Source organism: Talpa occidentalis, unplaced genomic scaffold (genome assembly GCF_014898055.3).
Source record: "Talpa occidentalis isolate TD23 unplaced genomic scaffold, MPIMG_talOcc4v2.1 talOcc4.17, whole genome shotgun sequence".
NCBI lineage: Eukaryota > Metazoa > Chordata > Mammalia > Eulipotyphla > Talpidae > Talpa > Talpa occidentalis.
The window spans coordinates 54,078,363-54,096,139 of record NW_023601754.1 but is presented as its reverse complement, the minus strand read 5'-3'; the positions used below and the strand labels follow the sequence as shown (position 1 = coordinate 54,096,139).

The 17,777-nt window shown below is 67.3% G+C and overlaps 2 protein-coding genes across 5 annotated transcripts; both read left to right on the top strand.

Annotated features, from left to right (window-relative positions):
• Window positions 1-447: 447 nt before the first annotated feature.
• Window positions 448-13,101, top strand: ALDH3B1 (aldehyde dehydrogenase 3 family member B1). Of its 2 annotated transcripts, none has more exons than XM_037517447.2 (10): window positions 448-471; window positions 4,396-4,558; window positions 7,339-7,449; window positions 7,548-7,668; window positions 7,942-8,027; window positions 8,388-8,469; window positions 8,729-9,115; window positions 9,265-9,431; window positions 10,175-10,274; window positions 11,481-13,101. In XM_037517447.2, the coding sequence occupies exons 2-10, from the start codon at window positions 4,397-4,399 to the stop codon at window positions 11,669-11,671; spliced, it is 1,407 nt and encodes a 468-aa protein (XP_037373344.1). In that variant the 5' UTR covers window positions 448-471; window position 4,396; the 3' UTR covers window positions 11,672-13,101. The 2 variants fall into 2 exon arrangements, with proteins under 2 accessions (XP_037373344.1, XP_037373345.1); XM_037517448.2 differs by lacking the exon at window positions 448-471 and adding an exon at window positions 1,155-1,257.
• Window positions 13,102-13,515: 414 nt separating this feature from the next.
• On the top strand, window positions 13,516-17,126 carry NDUFS8 (NADH:ubiquinone oxidoreductase core subunit S8). Of its 3 annotated transcripts, none has more exons than XM_037517453.2 (7): window positions 13,516-13,613; window positions 14,510-14,567; window positions 14,649-14,699; window positions 15,030-15,119; window positions 15,206-15,378; window positions 16,722-16,850; window positions 16,925-17,126. In XM_037517453.2, the coding sequence occupies exons 2-7, from the start codon at window positions 14,510-14,512 to the stop codon at window positions 17,054-17,056; spliced, it is 633 nt and encodes a 210-aa protein (XP_037373350.1). In that variant the 5' UTR covers window positions 13,516-13,613; the 3' UTR covers window positions 17,057-17,126. The 3 variants fall into 3 exon arrangements, with proteins under 3 accessions (XP_037373350.1, XP_037373352.1, XP_037373351.1); XM_037517455.2 differs by lacking the exon at window positions 13,516-13,613 and adding an exon at window positions 14,050-14,247; XM_037517454.2 differs by lacking the exon at window positions 13,516-13,613 and adding an exon at window positions 14,050-14,262.
• Window positions 17,127-17,777: the final 651 nt, after the last annotated feature.

Here is a 17,777-nt window from a genome sequence, read left to right as displayed (position 1 = left end):
GCTGTGTGGCCTTAGCCAGGGGCTGCCCTCTCGGGGCTTCTTGCTCAGCCCCAGCCCGGCCTCACCTGGCTCCCTCTTGCCACTGCCTGGCTCAGCTCCAGATGGCAGGGCAGGGCTGTCACATGCTGAGCCACGTGACAGGCAGCGGCTGGGGGCTCCATCCCACCCCGAGCACAGGGGCTCCTCCAGCCCCGGCCCCCATCCCTGTTGGCCGAAGCCTCCAGGGGCTCCCCAGCCGGTGTGGGCCAGCTTCTCCTGCCTCCCAGGGGCGGGGTGCGGGAGGGCGGGGGCTTGAGGAGCACCTCCCAGGTGCCAGTCGGCCCAGAGGGCCCCCGGGGCCAGGATCCCAGGCCGACCCAGGGCACCTCTGCGGAGGGACAACAGCCGGCTCAGGGCGAGGTGAAGCGCTGACACAAAGGAGCCGCTCCCCACGCCTGTAACCCGATCCGTCCTGCAGTCCTGCAGCCACAGGTGTGCGGGAGGGCGGGAGGGGCGGGCAGGGCCCAGGACGGCCTGGCTCTGGCGCCCAGGGCCCAGGGCCCCCCACGCTGACACCTGTCACGGAAGACCATCCAAGCGGACAGAGGGTGGCGCTCGGCCTGGGAGGCTGAAGGGCAAGTTGGGCGGACACAGCCGCAGCTGCCACGCGTCAGGCTCCAGGGTGGGCCGGTCCCTCCACCTGGGCCTTGCGCTGTCTGGACCTGCCCCCTGCGCCTCCGCTTCCCCACTGTACATCGTCAGGTTGCTGGGGCGATGGGTCCACGGGGGCTGGAGGAGGGGCCCCACGTGCCCTGAGGGCAGAGGGCGCAGCGCGGTCCCCGGGTGGTATTCCTGGACGCCAGCATCTTTCCATCCGACCTCTTCATTTGGCAGAGGGCAACAGATGCTCGGGGGTGGGGGGGCCTGAGCTTGTCAGCCCAGGCCACTGGGTCCCAACCCCCCCACAGCTCACCGGGCCGCCGCCCCGGGCACTCCACCCCCAGCGGGGCCTGGGTCCTACCGCCAGGCCTCGGGTGGGACCCCTCAGCTCAGAGCTCCCAGGACGCCTGCTGTGTGACCCCGGCCGGCGCCAGCTCTGTGGTCCGGGAGAGGCGCTAGAGGCCCCGGAGGGAGCTGGTGGTGAAATCTCAGTCCGGCCTCCGGCTGGCCCGGGGCCAAAGTCCTCCCCGGGGGCTGGCTCAGCTCGGACATTACACAACCGCGGCGGCAGGAAGCCAGGGGACTGCCAGGAGGAAGGGCAGCTTGGCAGGGCCTCAGGTACGGTGTCTGGGAGGCCGGGGGAAGAGCGGCGAGCCTCAGGGACACCGCTGCCGGCTGGGTGCCGACCCCGGGCAGGCCCGGCGCTCAGGCCACAGGCGCAGACGCCTCGCCCCGGCCTCCCCGGTCCTCCCGGGGAAGAGAGGAGGGCGGGCCTGCCCGCCGCGGGACCGGACAGCGGGGCGGGGCGGGGGGCCAGCGTCCCTTCTTCTCCTGGGGCGCTGGGCATCACTTAGGGGAAGCGGGGACCCTGGGCTGGTCACAGCTGCCCCGAAGCGGGCACCGAGTCCCCACCCACCCCCGGCCCAGCATTCATTTCACAACTCGAGGTTTCTGGCGCCGCCGCCGTCCGGTGCTGAGGCGGGGGCGCCCGGGTGTGGTCCCAGGAGACCCCTCTCCTTGGGAAATGGCCTCCCCGGTGTCTGAGAAGGAAGGACGCCAGACCCGCCCTTCATGGAGCAGGAACCGATGGCCAGAGGGCCTCTGCCCGCGTCGGGCGCCGGCGCAGCCTCTCCCGGGTTGGGGCCGCGGGTGGCTCAGCCACGGCAAGGGTTGGTCCCCAGTTGCTCCCCTCCCCACGCCCCCAGGGTGTGAGGGCCCGTGAGAGTGTGGCCTCCACCGCAGGGGCCTGATGGGGACTCCCCGGGCCCTCCGCACCCTGGCCTGGACGAGACTGTGCCCACCGGGTCCTCCCGGCTTCCGCCCCGGCTCTCCCCGGCCCGAGCCCGCGGGCACAGCTGTCCTTCACGGCCGCCCGGGGAAACAGCCCCCCTTTCACCGTCAGATGATTTAGCAACGCGCCACGGCCGCGGTCAGGACAGGTACGCCAGGCGGGCGGTTGACGCTGCGGCCGCCTCAGCCCCTGGACCCCCGGGCACCCCCGAGGCCGGGCCGCCGAGGCTCGCAGGGGAAGGAGGAGGAGACCGTCGGGAGCCGTGGCCGCTTGCGGGGGCCCGACCCAGCCACACCCCTGCCCGCCCGGGCCTGGGGCTGCAGTGCGGGTGGACGCAGGGGTCCCTTCTCCCAACTCCCCAGGGCCAGGCCACCTTGCTCCCCGCCCAGGCACAGGCGCGGCTTGGGAGGGCGGGCGGGCAGCGGCGCAGAGCGGGGGCGGCTCTCAGCGTCCTTGTGCACGACACAGCCTCGCACGTGCCGGGTGGAGGTGGGCTGGGGGCCGCCATTGCCAGGTGCTGCTGCAGGAACCCGTCATCTGTGTCCACGGTGACTGCCCGTCCCCAGCCCAGGCGCCCCCAAGCCCCACGCAGGGGGCAGCCTTGGCTCCTGAGCATGCCCGGGTTCTGCCCAGCCCCCTGGTCCTCAAGGGGCACCCCTGGGGCCTGGATCCAGAGTGACCCACCAGCTGGGGACAACACTGGGTGGTTTGGAGTCAATGTAGCCAGGAGAGGCTGCCGGAATGTTCCAGGATCTCCAGCTCCCCACCCCCAAGGGAGAAGCACTGTTTAGCTGCCGTGTTTCACACTTTTATGGGTGCTGCAGGCAGAGAACCCTGGGGAGTCAGGAGAGGGCTGGGTGCGGCTTGCCCTCGGCACTCATCCACAGCACCTGAGGGGACAGCGGGCCAGAGAGAGGCCTGGGAGTAGAGGGGGCAGAATAATGTTTGCTGAGTGCCTAGTTAAAGCCACCACTTACGCTGGGTACCATGGCAGCCGCTTTGTGCTGCGTGTGTCACTTAATACTCGGAACCAGAGCAAGAGCAATTGTCATCTCCATTTTACCGACCTAGAAATGGAGGTAGGGAAGGGGCAGTGACTTGCCCAAGGTCACGTGGCCAGTAAGCCTGTCCTGTGCCCAAGGCAGCTGCAAGCTCTCTCCTGACAGAGCAGGAGGCCCATGGGGTCAGCCTGGCCCAGCCACGCCAGGGCAGACCCAGGGCTCCAGCAGGACTCCAGGCAAAATGCCCATCAGGCCATGCCATCCTCTTGGTATGGCAGGCTCAGCCCTCGGGGCCAAGGAACTTTCCAGAAAACGAAGGCCTGTGCTGCCCATCCCTGGCAGCCTCGGGGGCACTGATGCATGGCCTTGGACTCAGAACTGGGTGGTGTGGCTTCATTCTTGACAAACACCCTCTGGGTGGGTGGCCATTTTCCCTACTCTCCTACGAGATGAGTTTGAGGCGTGAAGACCCAAATGATGAGTTTAGCAGACAAAGAGGGGCTTGCCTCCTAGGCCCATGGGAGGGGGTAGCAGGAGACAATGGGGGGGCAGGGAGGTGGTCAGAATGAAAGCAGGCACCTACTACAGGGTATGCCAGTGTGGTGGGGAGCAAAGCCAAGGGGCCACTGGGGAAGTGTGTGAGGGAGTAGTCCAGGCAGGCTGCCTGGAGGAGGAGGCATTAGCCAAGCCAGGACCTGAAGGGGAGACAGCAAGGGAAGGCAGAAAGGGTCCCCACAGGTTCCTGGCACCTGGCCAAGAAGTGAGTGCGTCAGAGCTCTCCTCTGATGAGCTGCAAGTAAACAGATGGGGCCCAGGGGAGTGTCAGGGCCCGACCTGCCTGCCAGCCCTGGCTGAGGGCAGCACGGCAGCGTCCCCGCCCTGTCCCCCCTCACCTGTTCCTCTAAGACGGGGAAGCCAGGGCAGCAGGGGAAGCCAGAGTTCTTTCTCCATCTTGCTGGGGAGCTGGGAGCTGAGAGAAGGCCTTTGCCTACAGCCACCAGCCCTCTGAGCCACCACCAGGCTGAGGAGGCGGGGACAGAGCATTCTGTGCCTGGAATGTCCCAGAGTAGCGGTTGGTGGACTGTCCCTCTACTTATCCAGCTCCCGCCGGGCACGTGGCTCAGCCTGGCAGTGGCGAGGCAGCCTATGGCAGGGAGGGCACAGGGCAGAGTGGGGGCATGACTTGGGGCTGACTTCCGAGAGGCAGGAAGGCACACAGGCCCCTGGCCGCTGGCACACGCCAATCCCTCAGCCCCTCCCAGACCCTCCTGCCGCGCATGGAGCGGAGTCGTCCTGGGTACATTTTTGTGTGTGTCTGAGTGTGTGTACAAATGTGTATAAGTGAGGGCAGCCCTGGCCCCGGTGGGGTGACTGTGAGTCCCTGTGGGGTTCCGTAAGCCCGGGGGGGGGGCAAGCAAGGTTGGGGGCAGGCCGTCTGTGACCCACCATGTGCCACCCCCGCAGGATGGACTCCCTGGAGGACACGCTGCAGCGGCTGCGGGACACCTTCCGGGCGGGGCGGACACGGCCGGCTGAGTTCCGGGCAGCGCAGCTCAAGGGCCTGAGTCGCTTCCTGCGGGACAACAAGCAGCTTCTGCAGGAGGCGCTGGCGGAGGACCTACACAAGGTGGGCGGCGGGTGCCTGTGGGGCCTGCACAGGGTGGGCGGCGTCAGGAGGCTGGGACAGCTGCGTGTTCCAGGAAGGTGAACTGAGCGCCTCCTCCTTCCCCGGGTGCTCTTCTGCGCCCACCCAGCCACTCACCCGCCCTGCAATCATGACAACTACTCGGCTCTAAGCTCTGGGGATACCAGAGATCAAGCACAGTCCTGTGCCCAGGTCTGCTGGAAAGATGCACGACCATAAATAAATCACGGCGTACCATGCTGAGGGGCAGTAAGTCCCAGTCTGAAGGGCATGAGAGAGGGCCTAGATCAGGGGCCGCTTTATCTGTGGGGTCAGTGGAGGTTCTCTGGGGAGGTGGCACAAGAGCAGAGATGTGAAGGAGAGGAAAGGAGCCATGTGGGTGGGCAGGGTGCAGGGGGAGGATGGTGGCTGGCATGGTATGTGCAAAGGCCCTGAGGCAGGAGGTGCTGGTGTGTTTGTGCTTGGGGAGCAGCAGGGAGGCCGGCATGGCTGAGGGGTGGGAGAGGCCGAGATAGCAACGATGAGGGCCAGGGAGGGCGTCACACCCCGCAGGGCCTCATGGACAGAGGTCTTTTCCAGTTCCAGAAGCAGCCATGGCAGGAGCCGGAGACATGCACTCCTGTGTGGTGCACCCTCAGCCAGCAGGTCCACTCCTTGGTGCCCCCACCCAGGGCAACCAGACAGGGGTTCTTCTCTGGACAAAATGTTCTTTGCATTTACCACAAAGGCCACATGTCCAGGGGGACCCCGTCTTGCATTCCACTGGCTCCTCACCACTTGGAATCCTCCCCAAGGCCCCCAGCACAAGTCAGTGGCCTGCCTGCCTGCCCCTGTGGTCACCTCCTGTCCTGCAGCATTGAGGCCTGCAGCACTGAGCTCATCGTCCCTCAAGACCCCAGGTGTCCCAGGAACAGCCTGGAGGCTCCTGAGCTCACGCAAGGGACCCCACAGTGATTCCTGGGCAGTCCTTTTGCCACTCTGGGCTGCAGGTTAGACCCTTGAGCTAGTGGATACCACGGCTACCCATCCCCCCTCCCGCCAGCTCCACCCAGGTCCTGTGGAGACGCTGCAGCAAGCGAGCACGAACCGAACGAGAGGCCTCGGGATGACGCCGGGTGGCTGGGGATCCCTGTCAGCGCTGCTGGAGTCACCAGGCGCTCAGTCTGCCCTACCCATCCGGTTCTCCCGCGCCCAGGCCCGGTTTGCCTCCTGTGGGAGTGTCCCGCTCACTGGGCCTGGTCTAGGCCGGAGGCGACGCATACCTGGGGACCACACCCCCACTAAGCCCCTGTCCACCCGGCGCTGGCCCGTCTACCTGACCCGACTGTCTAGCTGGTCCCTTTTCTCCCGTCAGCTCAGATTTCACCCCCTCCCATCCCGACTCCTCTTGAGGCTCCTGAGCTGAGCCCCACAAAGGGAGCGGCAGCCCAGAAAATCCAGTCCCTCCCTCTGACCTTGCGGGCCCTGCCCCACACCTCCCAGCAGCAGCATCTGCCCACCTGCCCTGAGGAATCCTCTTGTTGAAGCCCCGACAACCTTCCGAGAGGGGCAGTCTCGCCCGGGCACCACCAGAGGCGGCTCAGAGAGGGCACGTCCCTGCCTAAGGCCACACAATCCTGGCTCAAAGTCACAGCACTCAGCTGGGTCCAGACCCTCCGGCAAATCAGGGCACAGTTCACTGCGGTCAAAGGTCACCTACCAAGTTCAGGGTCGCGCAGTCTGGGCACAAGGACGGGCTGCTTGACACACGCGGACTCGGCGCTGGGGCATGTGGCATCTTCCTCCATGATGGCAGCCCCCGCCAGGGCTCAGCGCTGGCCTGGCCTGGCCACTGGCTTGCTGAGCGACCCTGGGCAGGGCGTCCCTTTCTCTGGACTTGGGTTTGCCCGCTGCGCTGACCCGGCACCCCGCCCCTCCTGCTCATCCCCCCCTTCTGGCAGAGGGGCTGGCGCTGTCGTCAGTGATGCGCGGGGACTGGTGTCTGGCCTTGGGCCTCCGGCCCTGGCAGCTGCGCGGTGGGCGGGGCCTCCCCTCCCTGCGGGGCTGGAGCTGGCAACCCAGCAGCCCAGATCGACAGCGTCCCTGTTGATTTCTGCCTCCTTGCTCCTGCCCTGGAAATCTGACGGGCACCCCCCACCCCTGCGCTGGACGTGACGGCATTTACTCAGGGACATCTGTCCCCAGGGCTGTCCCCTGCAGACGGATGTCCACCCAGCCAGCCCTACAGACAGTCCTCACAAGTCCTAGGTTAACCCTGTCTCTGCTGTGCCCGCCAGCCCGCAGAGAGCAGGTCCTGGCCCCATGGCCTCAGCCCCGTGGCACCGCGCTGGTTGGGACGCCCATCCTCACCTCAGGGCCTTTGCACATGCCGGGCCCTGCCTGGAATATCTGCCTAGAAAGATCCATGAGCTCCCCCCTCCCTTTCCTCACTGCTGCGCTGTCGCCTCACCCCAGAGCCCTGCACTGCCGCCGTAACATTGGACACGCGCACACTCACACGCACTAGTGCACGCTGATACTCCCTGGCACCCGCCCCCAGTCTCTTCCTCACCCATGGCGCCCTCTGGTGCTCCCGTCCTCCGAGGGCCAGGGCCCTCACGGTCATGCCAGCGTCTCAGGTCAGCTCTAAGGGGCAGGTTTTTCGTGGCCCTGTGCCCACCGGGTTCCCGGGACAGGCACCCCGACGGGCGCCGCGAGCGTGTGAGTGAACGTGCTCACAGGAGCAGGCCCCCAGAACTCCCTCCCTGCCCTCGGCCCCGTAGTCGCCCTTCGAGTCCGAGATGTCAGAGATCAGCATTGGCCAGGGCGAGATCGACAAGGCGCTCCGGAACCTGCGAGCCTGGATGAAGGACGAGAAGGTGTCCAAGAACCTGGTGAGTGCCTTGGGCTCCCCGGGGGTCACCGCCCCAGGGGTGGGGGTGCGGAGGGTTTCGGGGCCTCGCCCTTCACCATTCACGCTGGCCCGGCCCAGGCCACACAGCTGGACTCGGCCTTCATCCGCAAGGAGCCCTTCGGCCTGGTGCTCATCATCGCCCCCTGGAACTACCCCGTGAACCTGACCCTGGTGCCCCTGGTGGGGGCCCTGGCCGCAGGTGAGAGCCCAGCCTCTCCACCTTCCCAGCCTGCCCACCGCTGCCCACCTCCCTCTCACCACAGCCAGGGAGGAGGGAGGAGCTGGCACCAGCTGGCAAAGGTCTAACTCCCGTTCGGGTCGCTCTCCCCCGGCTGTGGCCCCGGGCTTGTCACCTCACGTCCCTGAGCCAGGCTCTTCCCCTGGAGGTGGAGAGAGGCCAGCACCCGCCCTGTGCCGCCCTGGGGTGCCGCGAGCCCCATGCCTCCCAGCTCTCTCCCTCCCCTGCCCGCAGGGAACTGCGTGGTGCTGAAGCCGTCGGAGATCAGCAAGGGCACCGAGAAGGTCCTGGCCGAGGTGCTGCCCCGGTACCTGGACCAGGTGAGCAGGGACTGGGCAGACCAGCGGGGACAGGTGGGTCCTTGGGGGCAGGACCCGAGTTCCTCCCTCGGTCCTGTCTCCTCTGGGTTGCGTGGCCCCGTCCGGCCTGCCCCCTCCGAGGGAAACGGGGCTGGCGACCACAGCTGCCCCCGAGCACTCCGCCCCAGGGGCCCCATCTCTACTTGCCCGCTCACCTGGGCCTGGCCCGGGTTCCCCCGCAGGTCCCCCCCCTTCACAGCCGCCTGGGCCCCTGGAGGTCTCCCCTCCCCACCTAGAGCCCCCGGCAGGGCGAGGGGGCAGTCCCTCCAGGCTCCCGGGCTGGGGTCCCAGAGGGAGCCCACCGCCCGGCCCGCCTTGCAGAGCTGCTTCGCCGTGCTGCTGGGCGGGCCCGAGGAGACGGGGCGGCTGCTGGAGCACAGGTTCGACTACATCTTCTTCACGGGTGAGGGGGCCCGGCTGGGTCCTGGGGGGACGCTGGAGAACAGGGACAGGAAGGCTATGTAGGAAGACGAGGGGGTGACTAGCGGTGGGAGAAGCCCTGATGGCCACAGCCTGGGTAGGCAGGCCAGGCTCCTGGGGCGGGTTCCGGGGTGGCAGGCCCGGACAGTCAGCCCAACGGGAGAGGCAGGAGGGGCCGGGAAGCTGACGCTGAGCATCAGGCAAAGCTGCTCAGGCATTAGGCTCAACTCCTGTGTCCCCAGGGAGCCCGCGAGTGGGCAGGATCGTCATGACGGCCGCCGCCAAGCACCTGACGCCCGTCACGCTGGAGCTGGGGGGCAAGAACCCCTGCTACGTGGACAACAGCTGCGACCCCCAGACCGTGGCCAACCGCGTGGCCTTTTTCCGCTACTTCAACGCCGGCCAGACCTGCGTGGCCCCCGACTACGTCCTGTGCAGCCCCGCCACGCGGGAGCGGCTGCTGCCCGCGCTGCAGAGGGCCATCACCCGCTTCTTCGGCGAGGACCCCCAGCGCTCCCCCAACCTGGGCCGCATCATCAGTGAGAAGCAGTTCGGGCGGCTGCAGGGCCTGCTGGGCTGCGGCCGCGTGGCCATCGGGGGCCAGAGCGACGAGGGGGACCGCTACATCGGTGAGCCCGGCCTCCCCCCCCCGGCCCTGGGCTCGGGCCCCACGCTGGAGGCCGCGTGCAGGCCCCCCGGGAACCCGGCCCGGGGCTCCCAGGGCGCCCCGCCACGTCCCTGCGGCGTCCCGGGGGCTGAGCCGTCCCTGCGCCCGCAGCCCCCACGGTGCTGGTGGACGTGAAGGAGACGGAGCCGGTGATGCAGGAGGAGATCTTCGGGCCCATCCTGCCCATCGTGACCGTGGGGAGCCTGGATGAGGCCATCGAGTTCATCAACAGGCGGGAGAAGCCGCTGGCCCTGTACGCCTTCTCCAGCAGCAGCCGGGTGCGGCTCGGGGGCGGGGTGGGCGGAGGTGGGAGCGGGTGCCAGCAGGGCGTGGGGGCAGTGCAGCTGGGCAGCAGAGGGGCAGCAACCCCAGGGCCAGGGCAGACCCAGGGCCCGGCAGGGGCTAGCGGCGGTCAGGGCATCCTGGGACGGCGGCCGCCCAGCATCTGTCCTGTCCTTCCTCCTGGGAGCAGCCAGATTCCACCCCCACCCCCGTCCAGTCTGGGCTGCACACCCCTGGATCTGCAGAGGGCAGCTCTGCTGTGTCCCCCAGGGCCTGGTGTCCCCGTCGGCCCCACCTTCATTCCGTGCCTCCTGGCCAGTCGGGTGGCTGTGGTGCCCGCTCGGTGTCCGGCTCCTGGAAGGCGCCCCGGGAAATGACCAGAACACACAAGCCCGAGCCTGACCCCTGGACCAGCCTCGCCCACCCCGAGAGCGCGCGGGGACAACCCGGGCCCTCGGCCGCTCCGTTTCCTCTGCACCTGCCCTTTGCTCTGCCTGGGGGGGCCCTCGTCACGTCTCTGCCCCCCGAGACTCGAGACTCGGCAGGCACGTCCCGTCCCTCCCCTGGGAAGCCTCCCTGACGACCTGCCACCTCATCCCGCGTTCCCGGGTCCCCAGGTGCCTGCGGGCTGGCCGGGCGCCCCCGCGGGCCATCCGCGTCTCCACGCCCCTCCCAGGCCGCGCTGTGCGCTGGGGGCTCCGGCTCGGAGGCCGTGGGGCTCACTGCTGCTTCCCTGCAGGTGGTCCGGAGGGTGCTGGCCTGCACCAGCAGCGGGGGCTTCTGCGGGAACGACGGCTTCATGCACATGACCCTGGCCAGCCTGCCTTTCGGAGGAGTCGGTAGGTCTCAGGGCCGGCTGGCCGCATGGCGCCCGACACCTCGCCTGCATCCCCGCATGTCTGGGCAGAACATTCCAGATCTGCCTCTGTGTTGACGGACGCGGGAGGCCCACAGAGACAGTTAGAGCCATCACGGTGATGGCTCCAGGAGCAGCAAGGCTCACTGGGCCTCCCTCGCTGCGCCTCGCCCCCTCCCCGGCCCCCTTAGCATTCACCCCAAGGAGGCTGGGTGACAGGCCTCCCCCAACCCCCTCACCACTGGCACGTCCTGGTCTCCCAGGGGCCGCGTGATCTGGGGGAGCCACCTCACCTCTCAGGGCCCACTTCCTCCTGGGGGGGGCGGGGCGGGTCCCTCCAAGTCCACCCTCCACACCAGAGCAAACAGCCAGTGCCGTCTGGGCCCTGCCTGGAGAGCAGCCGGCGAGAGCCGAGGGCTCCGAGAACTGACCCCAGTGGGGCCTTCCTCAGGGAAGTGGGGTGTCTATCTGGGGTGATTCTGTAGTCACTGCATCTTATGAGGGGCTCCCAGGCCCCACAGGATGGAGTCAGGCCCAACTCACAGCTTCTTGAGGCAGATGCCTCTGGTCTGGCCGTGGGGGCCTGCTCTCCACTTCCTGCCCTGTCCACACTGAGCTCGGCCCAGGTCCTGACCCACCACACGTCACCCACCTCCAAAGCTGAGTTGTCCCCAAGCCTGGGCCACTCTCCTCGTCTGGTCAACATCACAGCCTCCAGCCTCGCTCACTCCAGGAAGCCCTCCTTGATTACCCCAGCCCACCCAGGCTGGGCTCCGGCCTGGTCCTTCACTGCCCCTCCCTTGTGGCTGAGGACTCAGAACGCAGCGCTTACTGTGCCACTGCCACCCAAGTCACAGGAATCCAAGGCGAAGTCTTGCCAAGGCAACCCGCTGGGACTCAGCCCTGGGCAGCCTGGCCTGGCCCCAGATCCATACTCTTGACCGAGCACCCCACACGGCCCCAGGGGTCCCCAGTGCTTATGGGCTGGTGCTGGTGAGGGTCAGGACTTGGCCCTTTACCCAGTGTCCCCTGATTAGCCCAGATGGGGCTACCCCTATTTGTAGATGGGGAAGCCACGACTGGGAGAGGTGAGGTGGCCCCCCCCAGGTCACGCCATGTGACTGGCAGAGCCAGATGTCCCCTGGGATGGTCACTGAGGGTCTGGCTCCGTGTCGGTGTCACTGTGCAGGTGCCAGCGGGATGGGCAGCTACCACGGCAAGTTCTCCTTCGACACTTTCTCCCATCACCGCGCCTGCCTGCTGCGCCCCCCGGGGCTGGAGAAGATCTACAGTCTGCGATACCCACCCTACTCGCCGGGCAAGCTGAGGCTGCTGCTGGTGGCCATGGAGGACCGAGGCTGCAGCTGCACCCTGCTGTGAGCCCGCCTCAGCCCAGGCACCCTCCCGGCTCATGCCCGGGGCCCAGGGCCCAGGGAGGAAAGGGCCTGCCTAGGCCTCCTCCTCCTCCTCCCCCCTCAGTTGAAGCCCAACTGGGACGGGTCACAGTGAGGGTGCGTGGAAGCTGTCACTGCCCTCCGGCTTGCCACCGTGCCTGGGAGAGGAAGGCAGATGTGGGCACCTCTGAGCCACTCCCCTACCCATGGAGGGTGCAGCGAGGGCCATGGCCTCTGGTTCAGGCCACACCGTGGACCCACTGAGCCCCAGGCCGGTCCTGCATCTGAGCCTGTCTCTCCACCAGTGGGAGGATGAGCCATCGACCCTCCTGAGGTCCCTGAGGGATGAAATTTGGGAATTTAGTAAACACAAGTCACTGACCCCAAGCTCCAAGCGTCCTGGCTCCTTGTTTGGGGGGTGAGGCAGCCTCTGCTCTCCCCACCTCTCCCTGCAGGTCAGGCTGATGAGACTGCTGCGGCGGGGATCTCCCACCCCCTGGGCTCCAGAGCCCTGAGCACACTCCACTCCGCCTCCCCAGGGGGTGGGGTGGCCCCAAAGCCTTACCCTCGCCACACTCCACCGGGCCTCGGCCTCTTCCTGTCCCCACTCACCCTCCTGGTCCCCATCCACTCAGCCAAGGCCAAATTGCTGTATCTTCCGCTGGACACCCCCTTCTCACCCAAGATCCACCTCTGGCCAAGTCCTGATGGTTCTACAACCCCCAAAACTTGCTCCATCCACACACCAGCCCACACACCCAGGATCACTCGGTCACTCATCACCTCCCTCTGCACCACCCTCCATCATATTCCCCAAGCTCTCACTGGACCAAGCCACCACTCAGCCTGAAGCCCTTCACTGCGGCCAAGCCCAGACTCCTAAAGATCCTCAGAGGGCTCCGCCATGTCCCTGTGTCCCTGCACTCGGCCAGTCCTGTCCTTTTCTGATGCACATGACACGCCCCCCTCCTCCTCCTTAGAGTTCTGCACACACAAAGGGAATGCCTCTCCGCCTTCCTGGCCTGTCAATTCCCACTGCTAGCTTGGACCTCACCTCCTCCAGGAAGCCTTCCCTGATCTCGTCCCCCCGCCCCGCCCCCAGCAGACGGCCTGGTGGGGGTGGCCCATAGGCCCATACAACCTACTGGGAAGGGCCTCCCCTGGTGGCGCAGCAGTTGAGCGCTGGGCTGCAAAGCTGCCAGCAGCCTCTGCAGCGCCGGTTCGATCCCCGGCTGCTCCCCGGCCACCGGAGGAGGGTCCCGCATGGCGCGCAGACCTCTCCTGCCGCCCGCTGCTCCACTCAGCAGTGTCCTTCGGTCCTTCTGCCTGCTCTGGCTCTGGTGAATTCTCTCACCCTCCCGCGCTTCTGACTGTACCCAGTGCTTGTGTAAATAAACAAACCTTTAAAAATAAATAAAAAAGCTTAAAAAAAAAAGGCCATTAACTGGGAAAACACAGGTCTGATGGGTGATGACGGGGGCGGGCGCCGAGTCGCGCGCGGATCTGCGGGGGGCAAGGCTGCGCGCACGTCGGCGCCTCAGTTTCCCCACCTGCCCGGCGAGCGCCCCCGGCGCCGTCGCGCTCTGCCCGCCGTTACACGCCGACCCCGGCGCCGGCGCCTCCGAGCCCCCACACCACGCCCCGGATGTCCCGCCTCCCGCGACGCCAGAGTCCTCGCTTATTGGCCGCCCCATTCAACATGGCGGCGCCCTACGCAACCTCAAGCGCCTGCCCCACCCGAGCCAATCAGAGGAGGGGAGGTTCCGCATCCCGCCCTTTCGGCTGAACCACTAACCAATCAGACCCCATCATGGAAGGTCAGCGTGGAAAAGGCGAAGCCACCCGGCCCAATGGCAGCGTCCCAGAGGTAGGCTCCGCCTCTCGGCGGACAGGCGGCCGGGCTGGGGAAGGAGCGGAGGTGCTTCAAGGTGGGTGTCCGAGGACCCGCTGTGAAGGCCGGCCCGGGCAGCGTGACATCGGGGCGCGTGTGGGGACCCCGCCCCACCCGCGGGCCGCGCGACCGGGCGTCACCTCGGCCCCGCGAGACTCACGGTCTCCTTGTCCTTGAGCTGCGGCGGGCGGACTGGGACGCCGGCCCCCGGGGCGCATGCGCCGCCCGCGCCGGCCGCCTGCCCCGCGGGGTCAGAGGTCATGGGAAAGGCCCGGGAAGGTGCCCTCGGGCGCCTGGCGCGAAGTCGGTGGTTGAAGGAGAGGGGCCCGGGCCACGCTCGCGGCTCCCGCGCCCCCGCTCGGCGCCCGGCCCCGGCCGTGTGCGGCTCCGGCCTCCGGCCCCACTTCATGGGGGAGAGTCGGCGCGGGGTCTCGCCGCCCAGCCCCGCGGCCGGCGCCGGCCCGAGGCCCTTCCCGCAGCGCTGACCCGGAAGGGACCCTGATCTGAGGGGCTGACGGGGCCCCGCAGGGGAGCCTTGGGGTCCCCCCCCCCCCCGCAGGGCTTTGGGCAGGTCGCTGACCGCGCCCTCCTCGTCCTCCCTGGGTCCTCTGGCAGGGCTGACCCCAGCACAGTGCCTGGCACCGGGGGCGCCCAGGGGTGGCAACTGCCAGGTCCGATCCGGGAGGGTGAGCAGGGGAGGGGAGATGTGGAGGCTGGAGCCCGCTTCAGGGGTGCAGTGGAGGAGTGGGCGGTAAAGATTTCTTAGGAGGTCCAGTAGACAGGACTTGGGGTCCACAGAGCCTCCCTAAATCTTAGTCCAGTTGAGCTGGCCAGATCTGAGGACTTGGGGGCACAAGGGGCTCCTGCTGAGCCAGAGTTCCTGGGGGCAGCATCTGGGCCCCACCTGCGCCCCCTCCCTTTTCCTGCCCGCAGATGCATTGCCTGACTTTACCCACACTGCTGCGGGCCCTGACCCAGGCTGCGCGCACAGGTAGGCGGCGGGAGCCTTTCCTGGGTGTGGGGGAGCTGAGTCCCCGGCACGAGGTTACCACTGCACTCCCTCTCCTCGCAGGACATCCCTGTGGCCGCAGCCTCCACAGCAGCGCAGTGGCAGCCACATACAGTGAGTTCTGGGGTGCTCCGAGACACAGGTGCCCCCCCCCCAGGCCTCAGCTTCTACTCTGTAAAATGAGGATGACCATGATAGCCTGTCACTTGTGGGGCAGAGTCCATCTTGCAGGGCAGGGAGCGGGGAGGGGCTCCCCTGTGCGACATGGTGCCATCTCAGCGCTCCCCTGTGTGGGGTAGGAGGGAGCTGCCCAGTGTGAGCCTGGGGCGCTGAGCTGGGCGCATGCACTGCCCTGGGGAGCCCCCATGTGTGTACCTCCTCGGGCCTGGGCTGTGTGAGGCTGCACCAGGCCCGCTGCCACGGCTCACCGCCTGCGTCCCGCAGAGTACGTGAACCTGCGTGAGCCCTCGATGGACATGAAGTCGGTGACTGACCGGGCGGCGCAGACCCTGCTGTGGACAGAGCTCGCCCGAGGTGGGCCCTGGGCGGAGGGGCCGGGCGGGCTGGAGGCAGGCTCGGGCGTGAGGAAGGCACCCCCATCACTGTCGGCTGCCCCACAGGCCTGGGCATGACGCTGAGCTACCTGTTCCGGGAGCCGGCGACCATCAACTACCCCTTTGAGAAGGGCCCGCTGAGCCCGCGCTTCCGTGGGGAGCACGCACTGCGCCGGTACCCCTCCGGGGAGGAGCGCTGCATCGCCTGCAAGCTCTGTGAGGCCATCTGCCCAGCCCAGGTGAGCCCCTGGCCCCCGTGGCCGCCGCTGGCTCCTGCCTGCAGGGAGGAGGCACAGCCTGCTGCTGAGGGAAGGAAATAACTCCGAGTGGCCCTGCACCCAAACTCTGACCCGGGCTGAGCATGTGTCCCCAGGAAAGTCCCGTCCCTCTGAGCAGGGGGTGAGGAGGGGACTTCCCCCATGAGTGGCACCGATGAGACTCTTGCCAGGATCGTCTGGGGAGGGAAGTTTCTGCCCTGAGCAGAATAATCGACACAGGCGGGTCTCAGCCTTGTGGGTCTGGTTAGGGCCATGAAAACTGGGCCTCTGGGCTACAAGGTGGCCCCTGGGAACCTCCACTTTTCCCTGGACGCAGCAGCTGTTTTAGGAGCCCTGTCCAGGTGCCCAACACCGGGCCGGACCCAGGGCACGCATGCCCCTGGCAGTTGCGCCCCAGAGTGTCCCCACATGTGGTTCTGATGTTGGGGGGTCCCACATAGTCAGGCCCTGATAATGCAGCAGACACAGTTGTGTCTCTTGCAAACCCAAGCATGTCCCCAGAGCAGCCTGGCAGCACCGGGGGTGCTTCCTGCCCACACAACCCTGCCTGGTGGCTGCCTCAGAACCACCAGTGGGCCCCTTTCAGCTCCTCTGGGCCGTGGCCTTGATGTCTGCAGCGTGGCCTCGGGCCTGGTGCACGGAGCAGCCCCAGCAGCATAGATCATGGTGGCTTCCGTCGCCCGGGGCATAGGTCCAGAGTCACGCTCTGGATTTAGCTTTATAGCAACTTCAGGAGGCAGAGGTGACCCCCATTTTTACAAATGAGGAAACTGAGGTACAGAGAGATGAGGCCACCAGCCAAAGGGGTGTACACTCCTAGGGACATGCCAGGTCCTTTTGAAGGCGCCGCTGATGGTGGGAGGCCCCGGGACACCCCCCCTCCCCTGCCAGCACGAGGCTGCGCTGGGGTTAGGGTCTGCGAGCCTGGGTCTGGCCCTCACTTGCTGCATGGCTTTGGAGCCCCTCAACCTCTGAGCCGCGGCTTTCTCAAAACCCTTTCCCAGGGGAGCTCCGGGCCAGTGGGGCAGTTCGGCGTAGCAGCCGCGCTGGGCACTGGTTCCGGGCTCAGGCCGCCCGGTGCTGACTGGAGGGGGCACGGCAGCAGCTCCCCTTGGGGACCTGTGTTGGGGCGGGGGTGCTGGCAGTTAAACAACAATTGGTCGGGTCTCAGCAGAGGAGCCAGGGAGGGCACGTGAGGGCTCAGCGTGGACGATGGTGCACTCTGTAGGCCCCCTGGGAGGAGGCTGACTCAGGGCTGGGAGTGGGGGGTGCTGTGGTGGCTGTACCCCACGCCTTGCCCCCAGGCCATCACCATCGAGGCTGAGCCGCGAGCAGACGGCAGCCGCAGGACCACCCGCTACGACATCGACATGACCAAGTGCATCTACTGCGGCTTCTGCCAGGAGGCCTGCCCGGTGGACGCCATTGTAGAGGTGAGCGGGGCCCGGGGGGTGGGGGGCTGGCTCCCTGGAGGGGCCTCACACAGCGCCTGCCCCCCCACCTGCAGGGCCCCAACTTTGAGTTCTCCACGGAGACGCACGAGGAGCTGCTGTACAACAAGGAGAAGCTGCTCAACAACGGGGACAAGTGGGAGGCTGAGATCGCCGCCAACATCCAGGCCGACTACCTGTACCGGTGACGGGCCGCCGTGGCCCCCGCGCAATAAAGAGCTCTCCTGGCCCGCCTCCTGTCTTGGCTCTGCTGTCCTGGGAAGGCCTGTTGCTGCCCGACCTGGCCTTTGGTTCCCCCGTGGCTCGGGCAGAGCCGGCCCGGCCCTCCGGCGGTCTCTGTGGAAACGTCAGCCCCTCCCCGCGGCTGGGCCCTGCAGTTCCCTCGCCCATGCCTACCCGGGGCCTGTCCCCAGGGCTTCGCAGGCCAGAGGTCTCTGCGGCTGTTCCCCTAGGCCTGGGTGCCCAAGGGTGAGGCTGGGCCTGTCCTCTGCCGAGGGCCACCACAACTAGACCCTTAGGCCTCAGGCAGAAGTTTATCACGAGACAGAAGCAGGCCAGGCCAGGGCATCCTTGTGGGGGCAGGGGAGCCTGTTCTGAGGCGACAGTCATGAGGGAGTGACGCAAGCCCTGCTGCCCCTGAGCTGGCCTGGCCTCGCCTCCAGCCACATCCCCTTCCCTCCCCGGGTCACGCTGCTGGCTTGGCTTCTGCTCGGGACTTCCTGCTTTGTGGTGCCAGCAAGCGGTGTGGCTTCCAGCGGGGACACGCACGCCCCGTGCCTCGGGATAGCCGAACGTCGGCGCTTGGCTCCCTGCTCGGCTCCGTGAAAGGGCTTCTTTTTCCTAGTTGAAGCCGCGCCGCGGGCTGACATGTTTCAGGTGCGCGTCCTGAGAATCGCTTTGTGGAGGGGC